The sequence below is a fragment of the Onychomys torridus genome, chromosome 1 (assembly GCF_903995425.1).
Source record: "Onychomys torridus chromosome 1, mOncTor1.1, whole genome shotgun sequence".
Classification (NCBI taxonomy): Eukaryota; Metazoa; Chordata; class Mammalia; order Rodentia; family Cricetidae; genus Onychomys; species Onychomys torridus.
Genome location: NC_050443.1, coordinates 89,116,979 through 89,137,510, shown reverse-complemented (window position 1 = coordinate 89,137,510; position 20,532 = coordinate 89,116,979). Strand labels below are relative to the sequence as shown.

Sequence of the window (20,532 nt, the reverse complement as noted above, 5' to 3'; positions counted from 1 at the left end):
TGGGCATTCCAAATCATGACTTAAAAACACACGTGCTTTTTTGGAAGGGGGGGGGGTGTCACACGTATCAAAAAACTACAAAGCTCAAACACGGAGATGGGCATTTCTGTTGTTTACATACCTGCATTTTTGTAAAGCTAAAAATGTGAAAACATCTGGGTGGTGGTGGCACACGCCTTTAATCCCAGCACTTGGAAGGCAGAAGGCGGAACTAAATGAGTTCGAGGCCAGCCTGGTCTACAAAGCGAGTTCCTGGACAACGAGGGCTTACACAGAATAATCATGTCTTGACACGCACCCCCCCACCCCACACCTGCAAGTGGTTTAACATACCACCTTTGTAATGCCTCGTTTTCCTTTAGGACCCCAAGTAAAAGAGAAAACAGTGTGCAGCCCATCTTTAACACTTGAAATATGAAGTTTTTTTTAAAAACGAGCTTGCAATTCTAAATCCTCCAAATGCCTGCTCTCTACAAACATTTCTCCAGCCAGCCTAACATATTCTGGGTCAAGCTTGGACACAGCAGGCCGAACACTGAGGAAATGCGAAGCCTCCAGCCTAGGGTACAAAGGCAGTCCCTCCCTTTGATGCTTTTCTCGTTACTCTGCAGATGGAGGACCAACAAACAGAACGCTCTCCTTTCGATGGGCACACGTCCCTCTCAGTCCGCAGACCCGCCCGAGGCCAGGCCACGAGGCCACGCGGAGTTCTCGGGGCGCCAGGCCCGAGCAGGTCAAGGAGGAGAGGCAAGGAAGAGGTTCTTCTAGGGAAGCGTGGGGCTCGGACTCCGGAACAAAGCGCCGGCCCAGAAAGACACGCCGGCCCCGCGACGCACACTCACTGGGCTCCCAGCGCTACGCAAAAGTCCCGCAGCGCGCGGGCCCGCCATCCTTACGCCACTGGCTTGGCCCCATAGCCTTCGCGAATATGGCTTTGCGCACTGCGGCGGAGCTGCGCCGCAACCTAGCTTGCCCGGTGGCTCCTCCCCGCCGGTCTGCGCGGATTGGTGGCGGACGGAAGCCCGGCTGCTGATTGGATAGCGAAGGAGCCACTCGGGGAGGCTCTGGTGGGTCGGCCGCCCCAGAGTGATAAGTTCGGCTTCAGACACGCCTCAGCGCCAGCAGCGAGCCGGAGCTCTATGGAGGTGGCGGCGTGTACCAGGTGGTGGCTGCAGCAGCGAGTCCTCTGAGCTGAGAGTTTCAGGCCGTCCCCGAGTCCTTCCTCCCCCTTCCCTCCCCCTTTTTTGTTTTCCGTTCCCCTTCCCCCTCCCTTCCCCGTCCCCGACGACCGGATCCAGAGGAGGCAGCTGCGGCGGCAGCTGCTGAGTTCTCGGTGAAGGTGAGTGGAGCCGCCGCTGAGCGGAGCCCTCTAAGATGGCCGCCGCCCCTGGCCGCTTCTTGTCGAGTGGTACAAAATGGCGGCCGCAGGCGGAGCCGGGCGGGGCGCCTTTCCTCTCCCTCTGGGCCACCTAGAAGTCTCTGGCCTCCGCTTTCCTTCCCGTGCCGACCACGGAGAGAGAATCTGCGGTCTGGGCTAGGCCGGCGTGCGGCAGAGTGGCGGGCTCGGCCGGAACCCTGACGCGGGGTGCGAGGACAGCGTGCGAGCGTGGCGGGCCTCGCGCCTCGGCGGGCGGGACGCGGCCAGCGGCAGGGCCCGGCCGTTGGCGCGGGACCAGCGAGGCGGACGAGTCCGGAGCCCGGCCTCCCGGTGGGGAGGAGGTGTGTGGGTCCTGTCGCGGGCTGCCCCGCTTGGGGGAGGCCGAGAGCGGGTCTCTGTTCCCTTTGTGGGCTGCGGCGGCCCAGGCGCTGTCAGCCGGGGGATTTATGGTGGAGGCGGCGGGTGGGCAGGAGGCCGCCTTCCTGCGGGAGAACAAAGGGCCGGCCCGGAGGGGGCGCCTCCCGCCCAGACCCGGGTCCTTCCTGGGCGCCGGTCGGAAGCCGGGCCAGACGGGGCTTAGGGGAGGAACCCGCTGCTCTTTTGTTCGCGCGGAGTGGGGCGGAGGTTCCTGCTGCCATGTTGTTGCTCACGGTCTTCCGGCGGCTTTCCACACGCGCCCGTAGGAAGGGGTGAAAGGACGAGCAGAGGAGAAAGCTGTCCAACAGCGGGTAGTGAGACCCTGGCCTGCCTGTCAGTGCCCAGCCGCACATACAGTACAGCAGACATTTCCCCTGTAGCACTGCCGGTGTTGAGAGCATTTCTGTGAAATTAAGGCCCCAGAATATGGCTGCGTTCTAGGTAAAATGACAAAAAATTTTACACCCCCCCCCACAAAGGCTATTCTTTGCATCCTTGAACACTAAGGTAGTCCTAAACAAGATTTTACTTTCTATTTGTGGTTTTGACTTAGTTCTATTTTAGTCTTCTGAGGGCTGCAATGCAGTGAAAGTTAATCAGCTGCAGTATGAGCGCCGAAATAAATAATAATAGACTGAAGATTTATAGATCTGTATGTTGGCAGTACCTAATTTTGGTATTCTCTCTTGTTCCAGGCTTTTCATTTGTACCATCCCCTCCCCTCCCCACCCCATCCATTAATATTATTCTTTTGAAGATTCTTCGTTGTCAAGCCGCCAAAGTGGAGAGTGCGATTGCAGAAGGGGGTGCTTCTCGTTTCAGGTGTGGTTTCGGGTATGGGTAGATACAGGGGAAGGGGTGTTTTGAAATGGCAACTCATAGAAACCACTACCAAGTCCCACTTAATGGTATTGTGGTTTTAGAATTGTTTCTAAAGAGTAAATGGGTTAATTTTTGGTGGTGGGGGCAAGGGTGTTGCCTGTGTGTATGTCTGCATCTCAGCGTGCAGTGTCAGAAGAGGGCATCAGATCTCCTGGGACTGGAGTTACAGACAGTTGTGAGCTGCCATGTGGGTGCTGGGAATTGAACCCTTGTCCTTTGGAAGAGCAGCCAGCGCTGTCAAACAGCTGAGACATCTCTAGCCTCTGGTTCGTTTTCTTTTAGGCCAAAGTTCAGTCTCGGTGTGGTGCAATTTCTAAAATATAAATAGGTTCCCTTTTGAATGAGACATAATTGGTTTAGTGAAAATTTTCTTTTGAATAGTGCTTCTTCGGGCGGAGGAGGAAGTAGGGGTGCACCTCAGCACTATCCCAAGACTGCTGGCAACAGGTATGGTAACTTGAAAGACGGTGACTTTCATAAATTGTCATTGTGATTGATTGAAGACTTCTCAGTGCCTAACAGGATAATTCTTGGGAAATCATTAGTAATTCTGATGTGAATTCATAAATTCAAACTGTTTTTCATTCTCTTGGTTCATATTTGCTGGTATTCCAAAATTACTATGCCTGCTATGTGGTTTTTGAGATGTGGCCAGTGTGCAATATGCTTGTTAAGCATTTTAGTATTAAGTCTCGAGGTTTGGTTCCTGGGTCAGCACTTTTGACATTACCTGGGAATATATTAAACCAAGAATGAAAATTCTCTGGTACTACCCAAAATCTACTACAGCAGAAATTGGGAATGGGCCTTCCAGATGATTCTGGTGCTCTTTGAGAAATAAAGATTTCCAGGATTGCTTTGTTGTGGGGGGAATGTAAAGCCTAAGGTTTTGTTTCTGTTTAGCAAAGTTTTAGGGTTATATGAGTGCATGCTGTGTGAGACTTTCCTAATGGTAAGCTACGTGGTTGATGTTTTATCAAACTAGCGAGTTCCTGGGGAAAACCCCAGGGCAAAACGCTCAGAAATGGATTCCTGCACGAAGCACTAGACGAGATGACAACTCCGCAGCAAACAACTCCGCAAATGAAAAAGAACGACATGATGCAATCTTCAGGAAAGTAAGAGGGTGAGTGTTTGGGTCTGTTATGAGGGAGTAGAGATTAGCTGTTGTGTTTACTGTTGTAGGGTGTGTGGGTCACAGTTGAAAGGGAAGGGTGGCATTAAAGGACTTTTGAAGAGTAGTCCATTGCCCATAGGTATTTGGCATCAGGAGTCATTTGCTTATTTTACCCATAAGCTTATGCTGTTATATCCATTGTTGGTTTGGTGTGTAACATCAGTGATGTGGGAAAATACAACCATCTTAACTTACAGTCAAGTCCAGATAATGAGAACCTTGTGCTCTGAGTTTTGAGAAAGGTTTCTTGATAAAACAGCAGAAAAGCCCAGATATAATTCAGATGTCATAGTATATATCTGTAAGAAGTGTATTCAAGCATGTCTGGTTAGATGAAAAATGAACACTTCTGTAACAGCATGTACAAGATTTGCATAAGCTCAAGCCAGAGAAAAATCCCAGCACAAAGGTGGGGAGTGTGTCCACAAAGTCCCACTCTTAGCCAAGAAGCTATTGGCAATTCATTCAGAGCTGCTGGGGGGGGGGGGGGTTATTTTGTCCCATGGAGTGATGCTGGACATGTTAGCCTCAGCCTCATTCCAGAGCAAGGCCCTATGCCCAAGAACAAATGGCCAACACAAATTACGTTGTCAGTGATGATTTTTTAGAGAAAAAAGATGAAGTGGGATAGGGGAGGATTTGGAGGTCAGAAAAGAGTATAATAAAAATACACTGAATGGAATTATCAAAGAATAAATTGGGGAGAAAAGGGAACATTTTTCCCTGTTTAGGGAAGCTAATAAAGGGAAACTCAAATTTAAATGCTCTTTTTCAGCTCAGAAAATAATTGTTAACCCACACTTGAAATGTGCTTTTTTTCCACACAGCATACTAAATAAGCTTACTCCTGAGAAGTTTGACAAGCTATGCCTTGAGCTCCTCAATGTGGGTGTAGAGTCTAAACTCATCCTTAAAGGGGTCATACTGCTGGTAAGTTTAAAATGTTAGTTTAAAAGAGGGGGAGAAAATAAATTAACAGACCCAAATTCCTTTTTTGTTTTTCGAGACAGGGTTTCTCTGTGTAGCTTTGCACCTTTCCTGGAACTCACTTGGTAGTCCAGGCTGGCCTCGAACTCACAGAGATCCGCCTGGCCCTGCCTCCCCAGTGCTGGGATTAAAGGCATGCACCACCAATGCCTGGCCCAAGTTTCTTACACTTGATTATTGCATTAAATCATGAGAATAGATATGTGTGTCTGAGTAATGATATTAATAAAAACAGAACCACTTTTAATGACATCAAGATTCAAAAGGTGAATCTTGAATCCTCATTTGCCTTGGTTTACCAAGCTGTCTGGAAACAGCTATTGGGTTTTTTCCTTTTGTGAAAGTTGTTTTGAAAATTTGATAATTTATAGGATTCTGGCATCTTGTTTTGCATGACTACCAACCACAGAATTAGATCCACCACTCAACAGTGTCTTTGTGGGTTATAGTTCCAGTTTATAGTTTTTTTGGGGGGGGGGGGTGTTTCGAGGCAGGGTTTCTCTTGTGTAGCTTTGCACCTTTCCTGGAACTCATAGAGATCCGCCTGCCTCTGGGATTCAAGGTGTGTGCCTCCACTGCCCAGCAAGTGGTGATAGATTGTACCACAGATGATGTTAAAAAGACTTCTAAAATGGTTTTATTTTTCTGAGGTGTTCAAGTCCAAATGAATTGAGACTGTAGTTTGTTGTGAGTTTTAAGATTAAGGCTATTTAAAGGGGGACTCTCTTCGGCCTCTGATTCATGGTAGTTTGTTTTGTAATGACTTCTGTAGATTGTGGACAAAGCCCTAGAAGAGCCAAAGTATAGCTCGCTGTATGCTCAGCTATGTCTGCGATTGGCAGAAGATGCACCAAACTTTGATGGCCCAGCAGCAGAGGGTCAACCAGGACAGAAGCAAAGCACAGTGAGTGGCAGGTTTTTGTTTATTTTGTTTTAAAATTAATTTGGAACATTCCTTATTAGCAAAGTATAATACTTTTTGTTTGCAAATAGACATTCAGACGCCTCTTGATTTCCAAATTGCAAGATGAATTTGAAAACCGAACCAGAAATGTTGATGGTAAGAATTTAAATTTACTATTAACTAGTCTAGTACTTGTGTCTTTTTATTAGATTTATGCACTCTGTGGCCTAGGTGTAAACTAGATCAGAACACTTGCAAGAATGGTTCTAAGTGTTCTTCTGTTTGCCTCCCCTCCCTCAGTCTATGATAAGCGTGAAAATCCCCTCCTCCCTGAGGAGGAGGAACAGAGAGCCATTGCTAAGATCAAGATGTTGGGGAACATCAAATTCATTGGAGAACTTGGCAAGCTTGATCTTATTCATGAATCTATCCTTCATAAGTGCATCAAAACAGTGAGTATGACTGGAGTAGCTTAGGGTGAGGTAGTCAGTGAGAATGTCCTTATCTGGGGGGAAATTAGTCAACTGTATCATCTGAAAGATGGGTGGCTACTAACATAGTTGTGGTAACCAAAGAAAACTGTATTTGTAGTGTGCATTATAAAGTAGAGATAGATTGGATTGCTTTGTGTTAAAATTTCCCAGAGGGATTGCTTCAACACAGTCCAATAGGAAAGCATTATCAGTCCAAATCTAAGAAGGTAATACAACATAAGCCAGAATAACTAATGTTTTAAACGTGTTTTTTGTTTGTTTTTTTGGTAGCTTTTGGAAAAGAAGAAGAGAGTCCAACTCAAAGATATGGGAGAGGATTTGGAGTGCCTCTGTCAGATAATGAGGACAGTAGGACCTCGCTTAGACCATGAACGAGCCAAGGTATGAGAACAGCGGGAAGATAGTGTGTCTTGTGGGTTGGGGTGTGATAATCCAAAATACCTTAAATAGTATACACATTTATCTTCATTCTAATTTTGTTTTGTTTTGTCTTTTTATCAGTCCTTAATGGATCAGTACTTTGCCAGAATGTGTTCCTTAATGTTAAGTAAGGAATTACCAGCAAGGATTCGTTTCCTACTGCAGGTAAGATTTTTTAACAATGTCCAATAAGATTGAGTTTTTCCTTTGTAATAGTAAAATAAAATTTATACTTTCTAAAATGACAGGATACTGTAGAGTTGCGAGAACACCATTGGGTTCCTCGCAAGGCTTTTCTTGACAATGGACCAAAGACGATCAATCAAATCCGTCAAGATGCAGTGAAAGTAAGGAGTTTTGGTTCCTTTTTATAGTGTTGTCCTCTGCTTAACTCTTCTGAAAACTAGAATTGTCTTACTGGTAGTGAGGTTTCCTAGTATCCATACCATTTTGGAGGGAAGTTACAGAACTGTAAATAAGTAATACGGGGTCTACGGACAACAGTACTTAACCCACTTTCTTCACAAAGGATCTAGGAGTGTTTATTCCTGCTCCTATGGCTCAAGGGAGGAATGACTTCTTCCTGGAGGGACCGTTCATGCCGCCAAGGATGAAAATGGATAGGGACCCACTTGGAGGACTTGCTGATATGTTTGGACAAATGCCAGGTAATTTTTAAATAAAGCAGTGTTTTGGTTAAACTAAAAGTTAATGTTTTATAGTGGAGTTCTAAGAATTGTCTGTACTTTAAGGTAGTGGAATTGGTACTGGTCCAGGAGTTATCCAGGATAGATTTTCACCCACGATGGGACGTCATCGTTCAAATCAGCTCTTCAATGGCCATGGGGGACACATCATGCCTCCTACACAGTCGCAATTTGGAGAGATGGGGGGCAAATTTATGAAAAGCCAGGTAAGACATTGACAGTGTTTATAGTGTCAGGGCTGGTCTTAGGTCCAATACATTTTGCCCTTTATTTTTAAAAGAAGTGGAATTTTACTTTTGATGCTTTTTTTCTTAACTAAATCTCCATCAGACAGTTGTTTCAAATTGAGTAAAATGTGTATCCTTAAAATTAGTAAAATCACATCACTTTATTCAACAGATAGGTTAGATATTCTTCCCTGTTTCATCTTTTCTGGGTAAATGTAGTTAATCTCTGGGCAAGGCAATGGCTTGGCTCATTCCCTTGGTACTCGATTACCATAATTTTTATCTAGACTTTCTCTCTCCCTTTCTGAAATAGGGGCTAAGCCAGCTCTACCATAACCAGAGTCAGGGACTCTTATCCCAGCTGCAAGGACAGTCGAAGGATATGCCACCTCGGTTTTCTAAGAAAGGACAGCTTAATGCAGATGAGGTACATTTGCCTACATTACTTCTATGCAGTAGTTTGTCAGTGCAGACGTCTCTTGCCCGATGATTATAAAAAGACGCGAAAGAGGACTTAAGCTGGATTCTTTCCTTTTTTCTCTTCTCTTTCTTTGACTCTTTATCTACCTTTCCCCTTCTTGTTCTCTACTTTTTCTCTCTTTGGATGTCCAGCGTCCTATGAGCGAAGATTATGAGATATGAGGGCAAGTTTCTAAGTAATTTTTACTAGTTAGCATGAGAAATGGTTAAGATGTTGGTGGTTTCTCTGTAAGTAGAAAAAAGTATCTGTCTTGCTGATATTGGGCAAATTGTGGTACAAACTAAGGTTTTTAAACAGTGTCTTACCCTTTACCCAGTATCTTCCACAGATTACTTTTCCCAGAAATTAAATTTATTACATGATATGAACTAACTTTTAGTTTTGTAGAATTAATGCTAGGTATTAAAAATTAATATTTAATGTTTGTTAGCTCTTTTAACTTGGTTATGTGTTGATTTATTTTCGATTTTAGATTAGTTTGAGGCCTGCTCAGTCGTTCCTAATGAATAAAAATCAGGTGCCAAAGCTTCAGCCCCAGATAACTATGATTCCTCCCAGTGCACAGCCACCGCGCACTCAAACACCACCTCTGGGACAGGTATGGGCCCCAAAGTATCTGCTCCCTGAAGATGTGTCCTCACTTCTCAGTGTTTTCCTTCCCTCTGCTTCATGCTGGTACTGTTCTTTTTAGTTTGTTACATTTTGATTAAACATGTGTTGTACTGCTTGTCTTTAGACACCTCAGCTTGGTCTCAAAACTAATCCACCACTTATCCAGGAAAAGCCTGCCAAGACAAGCAAAAAGCCACCACCGTCAAAGGAAGAACTACTTAAACTGACTGTAAGTTTCAAATAGCTCTCTAGATCATTATCTCTACCCTTAGAAAATACTTGAGGACAGGGACCACTGATGGGAATTGACTGTGTTCTTCTCAGGAAGCCGTTGTGACTGAATATCTGAACAGTGGAAATGCAAACGAGGCCGTCAGTGGTGTGAGAGAAATGAGAGCCCCGAAACACTTTCTTCCTGAGATGTTAAGCAAAGTGATCATCCTGTCACTAGATAGAAGTGATGAAGATAAAGAAAAAGCAAGCTCTTTGATCAGTTTACTCAAACAGGAAGGGATAGCCACAAGTGACAACTTCATGCAGGTAGAACATTGTACTGATGGTGTGATAATGCTGCTTTCAAGTTATGGTTGGAAACTAAAAGTTTTTATATTCTTCCCCAGGCTTTCCTGAACGTATTGGAGCAGTGCCCCAAACTGGAGGTTGACATCCCCTTGGTGAAATCTTATTTGGCACAGTTTGCAGCTCGTGCTATAATTTCAGAGTTGGTGAGCATTTCAGAACTAGCTCAACCGCTAGAGAGTGGCACCCACTTCCCTCTCTTCTTACTTTGTCTTCAACAATTAGCTAAATTACAAGATCGAGAATGGTTAACTGAACTTTTTCAACAAAGCAAGGTCAATATGCAGAAAATGCTGCCAGGTAAGAGCTAGCTGATTGAATACTAAGTGGAGATTTTTGTGCATTAGGCAATTATTTGTAAAACTTGTCTTAGGCTAACCTGGTAAAATGAGAAATGTCTTTACAGAAATTGATCAGAATAAGGATCGAATGTTGGAGATTTTGGAAGGAAAGGGACTGAGTTTCTTATTCCCGCTCCTTAAATTGGAGAAGGAGCTATTGAAGCAAATTAAGCTGGATCCATCCCCTCAAACTATATATAAATGGATTAAAGATAACATCTCTCCCAAACTTCATGTAGATAAAGGATTTGTGAACATCTTAATGACCAGGTAAGCTGAATAGTTTCTTTTGCTAGAAGAAAAACAGTCTGCACAGGGCAGAGGCCCGAGAATTAGTGTTAATCTAGACAACTGTGGGGTTTCTAACATGATTCTGCTGTTCAGCTTCTTACAGTACATTTCTAGTGAAGTAAGCCCACCTAGCGATGAAACAGATTCTTCCTCTGCTCCTTCCAAAGAACAGTTAGAGCAGGAAAAACAACTGCTGCTCTCTTTCAAGCCAGTGATGCAGAAATTCCTTCATGACCATGTGGATCTCCAGGTCAGTGCCCTGTATGCTCTGCAGGTGCACTGTTACAACAGCAGCTTCCCAAAAGGTGAGGTGACTGGGGCCGGAGTGAGGGGAGGGCAGTCTGAAATACCACTCGGAATATTGGAATCACATTCTGTGTTCTTGTTCCGTTTTAAGGCATGTTACTTCGATTTTTTGTTCATTTCTATGACATGGAAATTATTGAGGAGGAAGCTTTTTTGGCTTGGAAGGAAGATATAACTCAAGAGTTTCCAGGGAAGGGCAAGGCTTTGTTCCAGGTAAGTGCTTTGTTAAGAATTTTTGCTATTGGCTTGGCTTGGGTTTTGTTGTTCTGTCTGTCTTTGGTGGTATGTCAGTCTACACTGTTATATACAAGATGTAGTTAACTAGGCAGCTAGCAAATGTGATAAAGAGATAGGATGAAATCATGCTTAAAATCAATCGAAGTGGGATGTAAAGGTGTTCAGTTGGAGGTAGGTAACAATTTTGGCAAAGCTGCTTACATGGTTAAAGGATTAAGTTTGACTTTAAATAAACTTTTCTTTGGTTGTGGGGGTTGGTTTTTTTTTCGAGACAGGTTTTCTCTGTAGATTTGCGCCTTTCCTGAATCTCGCTCTGTAGACCAGGCTGGCCTCAAACTAACTCAGATCTGCCTGCCTCTGCCTCCCGAGTGCTGGGATTAAAGGCGTGTGCCACCATCCCCTGGCTGGGTTTAAACTTAAAAGCATATTTTTTTAGTTTGATCTAGTTTTATTTTCTGTTACCAAGTGGAATTGGAGCCCTGGGAATAATAGAACTTCTCACGAAACTACTCATACATAGTGTACATAAATTAACTTGATTGCTAAAGGTTATTTAGCACAATTGAAGTAGTACTCTACTAATTTTTCTAGGGTTTGTTAGACTACTTGTGAGGATCATTCTTAAGAATTTATTCCTACTCCTGTTTTTGAGAATCTGACACAGTAATTCCAGAGTGCATCTTGGCATACCCTACTTCCCTATCTGTATGCTAATAAAATTTGGTTTGGAAGAGTTGCTGTCCTGGACAAGCTGAAGTGTAAGGCTAGTTCATTGAAGCTAGGTGCCTTGAAGCCGCCTAGCACTTTGGAGTTAGATGTTCAGGAACCCTCAGCTACAAGTTCAAGGCAAGCCTGGACACTAGTATGAGATCCTGTTTTCTGGTGGGCAGCTCAGAAACTTGTAGCTGTCTTATGTCCAGTTGCCAAAGGCCCAGTGCCCCCTCCTGGCTGCTGTGAGCCCTGTGCATACATGATACACAGTCCTATACCAGTCAATCACCCATAATGAAAGGGAGGAAGGCTAGAAATGGCTCAGTATGTAAAGCGCATGAAGACCAAAATTCAGATCCCAGGATCCGCTTAATCTCTTTGGGTTAATTTCTGGTTACATGTCCTGAATCAGAACTTCTTTTTTTTTTTTTTTTTAAAGATATGTTTTTAAGATTTATTATGTATACAGAAGAAGGCACCAGATCTCATTACAGATGGTTGTGAGCCACCATGTGGGTGCTGGGAATTGAACTCAGGACCTCTGGAAGAGCAGTCAGTGCTCTTAACCTCTAAACCATCTCTCCAGCCCTAAAGATACATTTTTATTTTATGTGCATTGGTGTTTTGCCTACATGTATATCTGTGAAAGTGCCAGATCCCCTGGAATTGGAGCCATAGACAGTTGTGAGCTGCCAAGTAAATGCTAGGTATTGAACCCAGGTCCTCTGGAAGGTCAGTGTTCTTAATTAACCACCAAGCCATCTCTCCAGCCCCCAAAACTTAATTTTTATATACTATACTACTCTAAGTTTTATTAAACTACAAATTTAATTTACAGGTAAATCAGTGGCTAACCTGGCTAGAAACTGCTGAAGAAGAAGAATCAGAGGAAGAAGCTGACTAAAGAACCAGCCAAAGCCTTAAATTGTGCAAAACATACTGTTGCTATGATGTAACTGCATTTGACCTAACCACTGCGAAAATTCATTCCGCTGTAACGTTTTTCACAATATTTAAAGCAGAAGCACGTCAGTAAGGTTTCCTTCTGCATAAGGTTTTTGTAGTGTGATGTCTTAATCATAGTCTACCATCAAATACTTTAGGAGTATCTTAATGTTTAGATAGAATATTAGCAGCATGCAATAATTACATCCTAAGTTCTCAAGCAGAGGCAGTCTATTGCAAGGACCTTCTTTGCTGCCAGTTACCATAGGCTGTTTTAAGTTAGAAAACTGAATAGCAACACTGAATACTGTAGAGATGCACTTTGCTCAGTAATACTTGAGTTGTTGCAATATTTGATTATCCATTTGGTTGTTACAGAAAAATTCTTAACTGTAATTGATGGTTGTTGCCGTAATAGTATATTGCCTGTATTTCTACCTCTAGTAATGGGCTTTATGTGCTAGATTTTAATATCCTTGAGCCTGGGCAAGTGCACAAGTCTTTTTAAAAGAAACATGGTTTACTTGCACAAAACTGATCAGTTTTGAGAGATCTTTAATGCCCTTGAAGTGGTTTTTGTGGGTGTGAAACAAATGGTGAGAATTTGAATTGGTCCCTCTTATTATAGTATTGAAATTAAGTCTACTTAATTTATCAAGTCATGTTCATGCCCTGATTTTATATACTTGTATCTATCAATAAACATTGTGATACTTGATGTAGTTGTACATGACTTCAAATAGTACCTGCAAAGTTATGGAGAATTACTCATTTTGTTTTGAGGTATGGACTTATCTCAGTTTAAGAACTTGGGAAATTTTTAGCTACATAGTCTTACCACCAGTGCTGTTCAGTAGTGATTCACCCTGTAAGCATCATTCATTATCATATGTTTTCAAGTATTCAGTTTTCCACCCTATGACTGTTCTGTCAGTCTCGTTCTAATACAAACTGTCAACTTAGTCTGGAGCTGCCTTTACTGTTAGAGACTTTGTATCGACTCTTTGCTCTGCTTCCTCTTTGCTGAGGTACCTGCTTAGCCCTTAATCTCCATTTACTCTTCAAAACAACCAGAGCAAGAAATGGAAAAATAAAACTGCCATAGGGTTTAGAACCCAGCAAGTGCTAGACTTTGAGTCATCATGAAGTTGGCTCCTCCTCACTGCTTTTGATTCTGTCCAGCCCTTGCAATGTGCAGTTCCTCTCCCTGGCACAGTGCTCTCCTTGCGCTGTTAGCCCTCAGATGCTGGTGTGATTTCACTCAAAGAACTTGCCTTCTTCCTCTGCCAGGACAGTGAGGAGTTTGTGTCAGTCAAGGTTTTTTTGAGATGTCACTAGAAGGTCCACAGGGAACCCAGAGAACGCAGAAATAGCCTAGCTGGGTCAAGTCCCATTGTGTCCCCGGCATCCCTGCCAATATCTGTTCTCAGGTGTCACCAGCTCCAAAAGCCTACAGTGGAATGAGTAGGGACAGATAGACCCAGAGCCCTGGTCTGCTTTGGGGGCTCTCATCACCTCTCAGTGGAGTAAAAGAAACTGGGAAAGAGTAGTTTAAGTGGACAGACAAGGATAATTGTGGGATTGAGGCTCATCCCACAGCCTAGCCTGTGGTCTACTACTCATCCACCCCTTGGCGAAAGATGAGCAACACCAAAGGGACAATGTAGGTGTGTCTCATCACTGCTAAATGGGATTTTGTGAGCTTCAATCTTAGTGAATTTTGGGAATTAGGAATTACAGGGCAATTCAGAATTAGGTTTAGGATCCAAAATGTCCTGGATAAAAGATTGTCTTTGAACTGAAGATTGATTGACTGCATGGTAACTGAGTTAGGGCTAACACACTAACTGAAATGATCTGTGTATTGCCCCACCCACTAGAAAAACTAGTAAATAAATGTTTGGATAGTGACCTGGGTTTTTCTCATTTGTTACATACACCCCTTGATCCTAATACTTCACAGTGCTTGTAACCCAGTTTTAAACACTCAGCCTTCACAAATGCAATGGTTATGTGAAGTGTGTGTGTGTGCGTGTGAAATTTTTTAAGGCACTCTCAAAAGTGAGTTCCTTAAAAGCAGGCTCTGGAACTGCTCCTGCTGTGGTGGGTGGACAGTCCTTTCATATACCCCCAAGTGAAGGTTACCCTCCCAAGTCCTTGGGGTGGGTGAGCAGAATAGCTGAAACTGAACTTGGAATCACATGGCTTCTCCAGACCCCTACATCACTTGGAACCTGGGTCTGGAAAACAGGCCAGAAAGCCATCCATCCACCAAGAGTGTTCTCAGAGCCCTTTGCCAGGCTCCAGGATGGTACTTGGGTGGCAAGGATCTTTGTCCTGCATCTAAAACAACCTGGTGGACATACTCAAATGAGAATCTGGGTTCCCATCAGTGACAATGATGTGACTCAGCAGTGAACTCCTTAGGGCTGTTCAGGTTAGCTGAACACTGATCTGGAACATACTCTGGTTGGTAGGAGAGACAAATATTTAGGGTAGTATTCCACCGAGGGAGGGGAGACAAGGGGAAGGGAGTGATGTCAGTGCTACCTGAAATGGTGTTTAAAGAATACCACTTGTGGGGGAGATAAAGATCAAAGCTCAGGAGAGAATCAAGCCACTGTCTAGAGGAAGGACATTCAGACAAGCAAATCCATGGACCTGAGGTGAGGATGGATGCTCACTGAGAATCTCGAGGTCAGGGTAGTTGAGCAAAGTAAGGTTGCCTGAGGCTGGATGGGGTGATTGGTAGAATCAGTCCAACAGAATAAAGACTAGCCTTTATTCAAAATGGAATGGGCTGTCCTCTGAGGATCATATTATCAAGCAGTGATAATTCACTAAACTACCCAGTGTCTGCATTGTGTTAGGACATTTGGTTGATTCACTGAGCATTTAGTACGTCAAATTGGAGTAGACACTGTGATTCTTCCCTTCTAATTTTCCTAGCTTTCCCAAGTACTATGCTATCTCTAATTTACTGATGGGGAAACAATTGAATAAGTCATAACACCTTGACCAAAAGCTTTAAATGGTTCCAACCCCAACGTTGCATTGTGGTTCAAGTTATTGCTCATTTCTTTTTATTCCGTCTGGGACCCCAGCTCGATGATACTACCCACATTCAGGTAGATCTCTCTTCAGTTTAAAATAGGGCTGGCAAGTGCAAGGTCCTGGGTTCGATCCCCAGCTCCACATACAATAAATAAATAAGTGAATGAACGAATGATAAATGAATGAATAAATTAAGTAAAAATAAGTAAAAAGAATAGGGCTGGAGAGATGGCTCAGCTCTCCAGAGGTCCTGAGTTCAATATACAGCAACCACATGGTGGCTCACAACCATCTATAATGGGATCTGATGCCCTCTTCTGGCATGCAGGCATACAGACAGACAGAATTCATACATTTTTTTTAAAATGCATACATAAATAGGCCAGGTGTCGGTGGCTGGCACACACCTTTAATCCCAGCACTCGGGAGGCAGAGCCAGGAGGATTTCTGTAAGTTTGAGGCCAGCCTGGTCTACAAAACGAGATCCAGGACAGGCACCAAAATTACACAGAGAAACTCTGTCTCAATAAAAACAACAACAACAATAATAATAATACAAAATATTTAAAACTTTCTGGGAATAGACACACCCAAAGGTCTACTTATAATAAAGTTAGCAAGGAAAGTTAACCATTACATCCAGTAAGACGCTTCATGCCTATGGGATGGGCCCTTCATACATACATACATACATACATACATACATACATACATACATACATACATACATACATGTGTATGTGTGTGTATCTGTGTGTAGTAAAACAGCACTTGCATGGGGACAGAGGACAGCTTTTCAGAAGTTCATTCTCGTACCTTGTTTGTGAGGAAGAGTTACTGCCACAGCACAACAATAAGTGAGTTTCCATCCACTTCTGTTTCCACTTTCCATCCCATTGGAGTGCTAGAATTACAGACATGAGCCACTTCAGCTGGCTTTAATGTAGATTCTTGGAATTCAGTTCAGATCACGTGACTTGTGCAGCAAATGCCATGTCACCAGTCCCCTTTCTTTTCCCTTTTTCTGCACTCCTTCCTATAATGTGACTGATTAAGTACTCCTGTGTGAATTCCTAGAGTGGAAATGATGTAAACAAATGTCTAGTCACACTAGATAGAGCATGGATGACAGACAAAAAATAAATAAATAAAAATAAATAAGCCAAGTCTACTTTGGGGAGCCAATGAGTTTACAGAAGCATGGATGAAGAGGGTACCAGCACTCACCTTTCTTTGCTTCCTGATTGTGGGTACAATGTGACCAGTGACCTCATGTTACCACCACCATGCCTTCCCTGCCACTGTGGACTTTATCTCTTGAACTGTAGCTCAAAATAAATCCTTCCCTCCATAAATTGCTTGTTAGCTATTTTGGTCTCATTAACAAGAGAAGTTACTGGTGGTTTGAATGGGAAATGTCCCCTGTGGGAGCATGTAACTTGTTCGCCCATGTGGTTGCACTATTTGGGGAGGTTATGAAATCTTTAGGAACTGGAGCCTTGCTGGAGGCAGTTATGTCACTGGGAACAGGGTTTGAAGGTTTATTGCCTCACCCAACTTCCAGTTCTTGCTTTCTGTTTCCAATGTAGAGCAGAAATAACATCCAGCACCCGTTGCTCTGGCCACTTGCTGCCATGCCTTCCTCACCATATGGACTCCTTTGGAACCATAAGCCAAAATAAACTCTTAGCCATTGGCATGGTCAGTGGTGTTTTGTCACACACAGCAACAGAAAAGTAAGAAAGACAGTAACTTATACACTGGACTTGTGTGACCAGAGCTGGGAGAGCCTTGGGAGCCGCAGTCATCATGAGGTTGGACCAGAAGACCTGAAGTACAGGACACTCAGCTTTCAACGCCCCTGTGATGGACTGGATTGTATCCAACTTAAAAGGCCTAAATGTGGCCTCACTTGGGAAAGGTCTTTGCCAATGTGACCAAGTGAAGATGAAGTCCTGAGGATGGTCCCTAATCCTGTAGGATAATGTCCTTACAAAAAGAGAAGAGACACAGACACTATCATTGATGACAGAGGAAGAGATGGGAGGGATGACCTCTAGACGTGGAGGGATGCCCAAGAGTGCAGGCGACCCTAGAAGGAAAAGGCACAGCAGTGCTTCTCCCTCCCCTAGAGAACAAACTTTGCATTTAAGACACCCCAATCACTGTATCCCTGGGAGCCTACTACGTCCACTCTTCCCCAGAGCCACCCCTCACTCAAGGACTACCATGCCTTCCAGCTCCCTAGAACTCCAAAGCTGCTTCATTCAATGCCACGACCTTTTAATATAATTCCTTATATTGTGGTGACCCCCCAACCATAAAATTATTTTCATTGCTGCTTCATAGCTGTAATTCTGTTACTGTTATGAATCATAATGTAAATATTTTTGTAGACAGAAGTTTGCCAAAGGGCTAGTGATCCACAAGTTGAGAACCACTGGAGTAGCCAAGCCAAGCATGATGTTGCAAGTGAATGAATGAATGATGGTCCTCTATTTAGTTACTCAGAATAATTCTCTGAAGAAACTTCCAGGAGTCATCTGCTTTAGGAGTGAAAAGTTAAAAAAAAATTAAAAAGGGAAATAGAAAAGGTAATTATACTAACAATTTCTGTATGGCAGGGAATGACCTTTTGAGAAAGTTTCCGATTTTGAGGAGCTTAACTTATATAATTTATAATATAAAATTATAAAGTCAATGCAGGGCCTTCAAGGATGCCTGAGTGAAAATCATAATTGTGTGAAAATACTTAAACCATAAAGGTAAATGAGAGCATGGGGCACAAGGGGGTTGCCAATATGTCTGATTCAAAATACAGATAAATTAATGGCAAGCTAAGAAAAGAATCTGTCATATACACCTCAGGAGTTGACCACAAACAGCTCTTCAAAAATCAGACAGGAAAAAGACGTTTCAAAGCCCTGAGATGGAGACATCATATATCCCAATTCAGACAGTAGGGAGGCACAACTGTCAGGAGCCTGGGAACTAAGAGTTTGAATAACTCTAAAGCTCATATTTTCTTCAAATGCAGCAGTTCAAATTGGAGTTTATTTCCAAATACAATGGGGAAACTCCAGGTACAGCATCTACGGCGACCATTTTGTGGTATTTGTTTGTTTGCAATACTGAAGATGAAACTCAGGGCCTCATGCATGCTAGGCAAGAATTTTACCACTAAGCTACAACCCCCTCCTCAGACTTGCAAATTTTAATTTCCAAATTACTCTTCAGAAAAAAACACAAATCCAGCTCTCGTCAATTCTCTCCAGCCACACAAGGCCTTTGCAGTTACTTGTTCTGCACAACATTGTTCTGTTTAGGAATGACACATGTGTTTGAAATTGTCCCCACCACTGCTGGGTTTTGTGACATTCACAAAGGTCCTTGAAAGAAACTGAAAGCTTTAAGCACTGTTCTGGGGGACCTGACTGTACAGTCTCAAGAGTCATCAGAAGCCAAAACAAGCATTTTTAAAGACAACTTTAAACTTAATATTGTGTATGTGTATATGGTGTATGTATGTGCACCATTTGCTTGTACCTGTGGGGGCCAGAAGAGGACATCATCCCCTGGAACTGGAGTTACAGGTGTTTGTGAGCTGTTAGATGGGTACCAGGAATTGAATTCATGGTCCCTTCACCATTGAGCCATCTCTTCAGCCCAGGGCATATGTTTCTTTAAGGTTTATTTTTATTACTTTTTTTTTTTTTTGAGACAGGTTTCTCTGTGTACAGCTCTGTCTGTCCTAGAACTTGCTCTGTAGACCTGGCTGGTCTCAAACCCAGAGATCGCCTGCCTCTGCCTCCCAGGTGCTGGGATTAAAGGTGTGCACCACCACTGCCCAGCTACTTTTCTTACTTTTACTTGTGTTTCTGAGTATATATTTGTGTGGGACTGGGCACATGGATGAAGGTGTCCATGGAAGCAAGAGGTATCAGATCTCCCTAGAGCTTAAGTTACAGGAAATTGTGAGCTGCCCAACGTGGGTGCTGGGAACTGAACTTGGGTCCTCTGGAAGAGGAAGCAGTGTGAGGTCTTACCCACTGAGCCATCTCTCCAGCTCTAATTAGTTTTTAAAGCAGTACACTAAAGGGAGTCCCCACCTACTACTGGTCAAATGGGAAGGCCAGCTGTCCTAATGTGAGGACAGGCACTCATTCCCCTGGAGTTCAGGATAATGTTTCCGGCTGATCAGGGACACAGATTCCCAAAGCCTGGACTTCAAGCAACACAGTGGTGATGCTCTCTCAAAAACCATGAGGTTGCCAGGCAGTGGTGGCACATGCCTTTAATCCCAGCACTAGTCTACAGAGCGAGATCTAGGACAGCCAAAATTACACAGAGAAACATGGTCTGAAAAAACAAACAAACAAACAAACGAAAAAACATGGAGTCAAGTCACTGGCCAAAGATTTTATGTAGAGTTGAATGAAATTATTTTATAAAATGTGGGCAGAAGAAAACACTAGTTATTAATACATACTAATATAATATGTGCTTCTAAATGCACATTTTAATGTAACAGTGAATGAAATATTAGTAACTGAACTATTTTACACACCTCCCAAAGGCTTATACATTTTAGTTAATAAAAAATTTATGTTAATATTTATTTTGTGTGCAAGTGTGTACATATGTATGAGCATGTGCAAGCCATGGTGTGCATGTGGAGACCAGAAGACAACTTGAGGGTTCTCTCCTTCCACCATTTGGGTGCCAGAGTAAAGCTTGTTGGTAAGCACCTTTACCTGCTAAGCCACCTCTCTGGCCCTCGAAACACTTTGAGCAGAGACAGAACCTTCATAGTGTTGCCTCAGGACACATGGCTGCTGCTTTCCAGCTCATGTGCCAACCTGACTCATATCAGCCAAACTTGCTAGAATTCATGGTAGAAGAGAGAGGAGCAAGGCACGTCAAAGAGCCGAGGGTTAAATTACTGGCCCAAGCTCCTCTCTTTAGATAAATGTGTTTGTTTTGTTTCAGCCGAGTCTCACCATATAGTCCAGGCTGTCCTCAGGCTTTGTTCCTCCTACCTTCTGCTGATAAATGGTTAGCCACCATTTCTGTCAAGAAATGCAAAGAACAAAAAAAAAATAAAAATAAATGAATACTTCTTGCTAAGTCTTAATGACCGGGGGACCTTGGGAAACAGAAATAAAAGATGTAAGGTTTATTTTTTGCTGTGGCTGGACCCTGGAAACCTGGGGGGGGGAGCAACAGCTGATTAAGAAAGACAGACAAAGCCAGACTGTGGAGGTGCACACCTTTAATCCCAGCACTCGGGAGGCAGAGCCAGGCAGATCTCTGTGAGTTTGAGGCCAGCCTGGTCTCCAAAGCGAGTTCCAGGAAAGGCGCAAAACTACATAGAGAAACCCT

General features: G+C 43.4%; 1 protein-coding gene and 1 non-coding gene across 3 annotated transcripts; both read left to right on the top strand.

Annotated features, from left to right (window-relative positions):
* Nucleotides 1-1,077: 1,077 nt before the first annotated feature.
* Eif4g2 (eukaryotic translation initiation factor 4 gamma 2) lies at nt 1,078-12,814 on the top strand. Of its 2 annotated transcripts, XM_036189180.1 has the most exons (22): nt 1,078-1,339; nt 2,491-2,617; nt 3,059-3,124; nt 3,663-3,803; nt 4,682-4,784; nt 5,614-5,745; nt 5,835-5,901; nt 6,046-6,197; nt 6,510-6,620; nt 6,741-6,824; nt 6,908-7,006; nt 7,189-7,327; nt 7,412-7,572; nt 7,907-8,020; nt 8,547-8,672; nt 8,811-8,915; nt 9,011-9,226; nt 9,307-9,565; nt 9,672-9,876; nt 9,991-10,202; nt 10,295-10,416; nt 11,990-12,814. In XM_036189180.1, exons 8-22 carry the CDS (start codon nt 6,114-6,116, stop codon nt 12,053-12,055), a joined length of 2,103 nt encoding a protein of 700 aa, XP_036045073.1. In that variant the 5' UTR covers nt 1,078-1,339; nt 2,491-2,617; nt 3,059-3,124; nt 3,663-3,803; nt 4,682-4,784; nt 5,614-5,745; nt 5,835-5,901; nt 6,046-6,113; the 3' UTR covers nt 12,056-12,814. The 2 variants fall into 2 exon arrangements, with proteins under 2 accessions (XP_036045073.1, XP_036045082.1); XM_036189189.1 differs by lacking the exon at nt 7,907-8,020.
* Nucleotides 8,073-8,241, top strand: LOC118576956. Its single transcript, XR_004944145.1, has one exon. It is a non-coding gene; the product is annotated as a small nucleolar RNA SNORD97 (small nucleolar RNA).
* Nucleotides 12,815-20,532: the final 7,718 nt, after the last annotated feature.

Bases quoted from the DNA above. Each gene is read 5' to 3' on its own strand.
- Eif4g2 (XM_036189180.1), top strand. From the start codon at position 6,114: ATGTTGGGGAACATCAAATTCATTGGAGAACTTGGCAAGCTTGATCTT. The intron at 7,007-7,188 runs GTAAGGAGTTTT...TTCTTCACAAAG, and splicing joins TCCGTCAAGATGCAGTGAAA to GATCTAGGAGTGTTTATTCC. The intron at 9,566-9,671 runs GTAAGAGCTAGC...ATGTCTTTACAG, and splicing joins TATGCAGAAAATGCTGCCAG to AAATTGATCAGAATAAGGAT.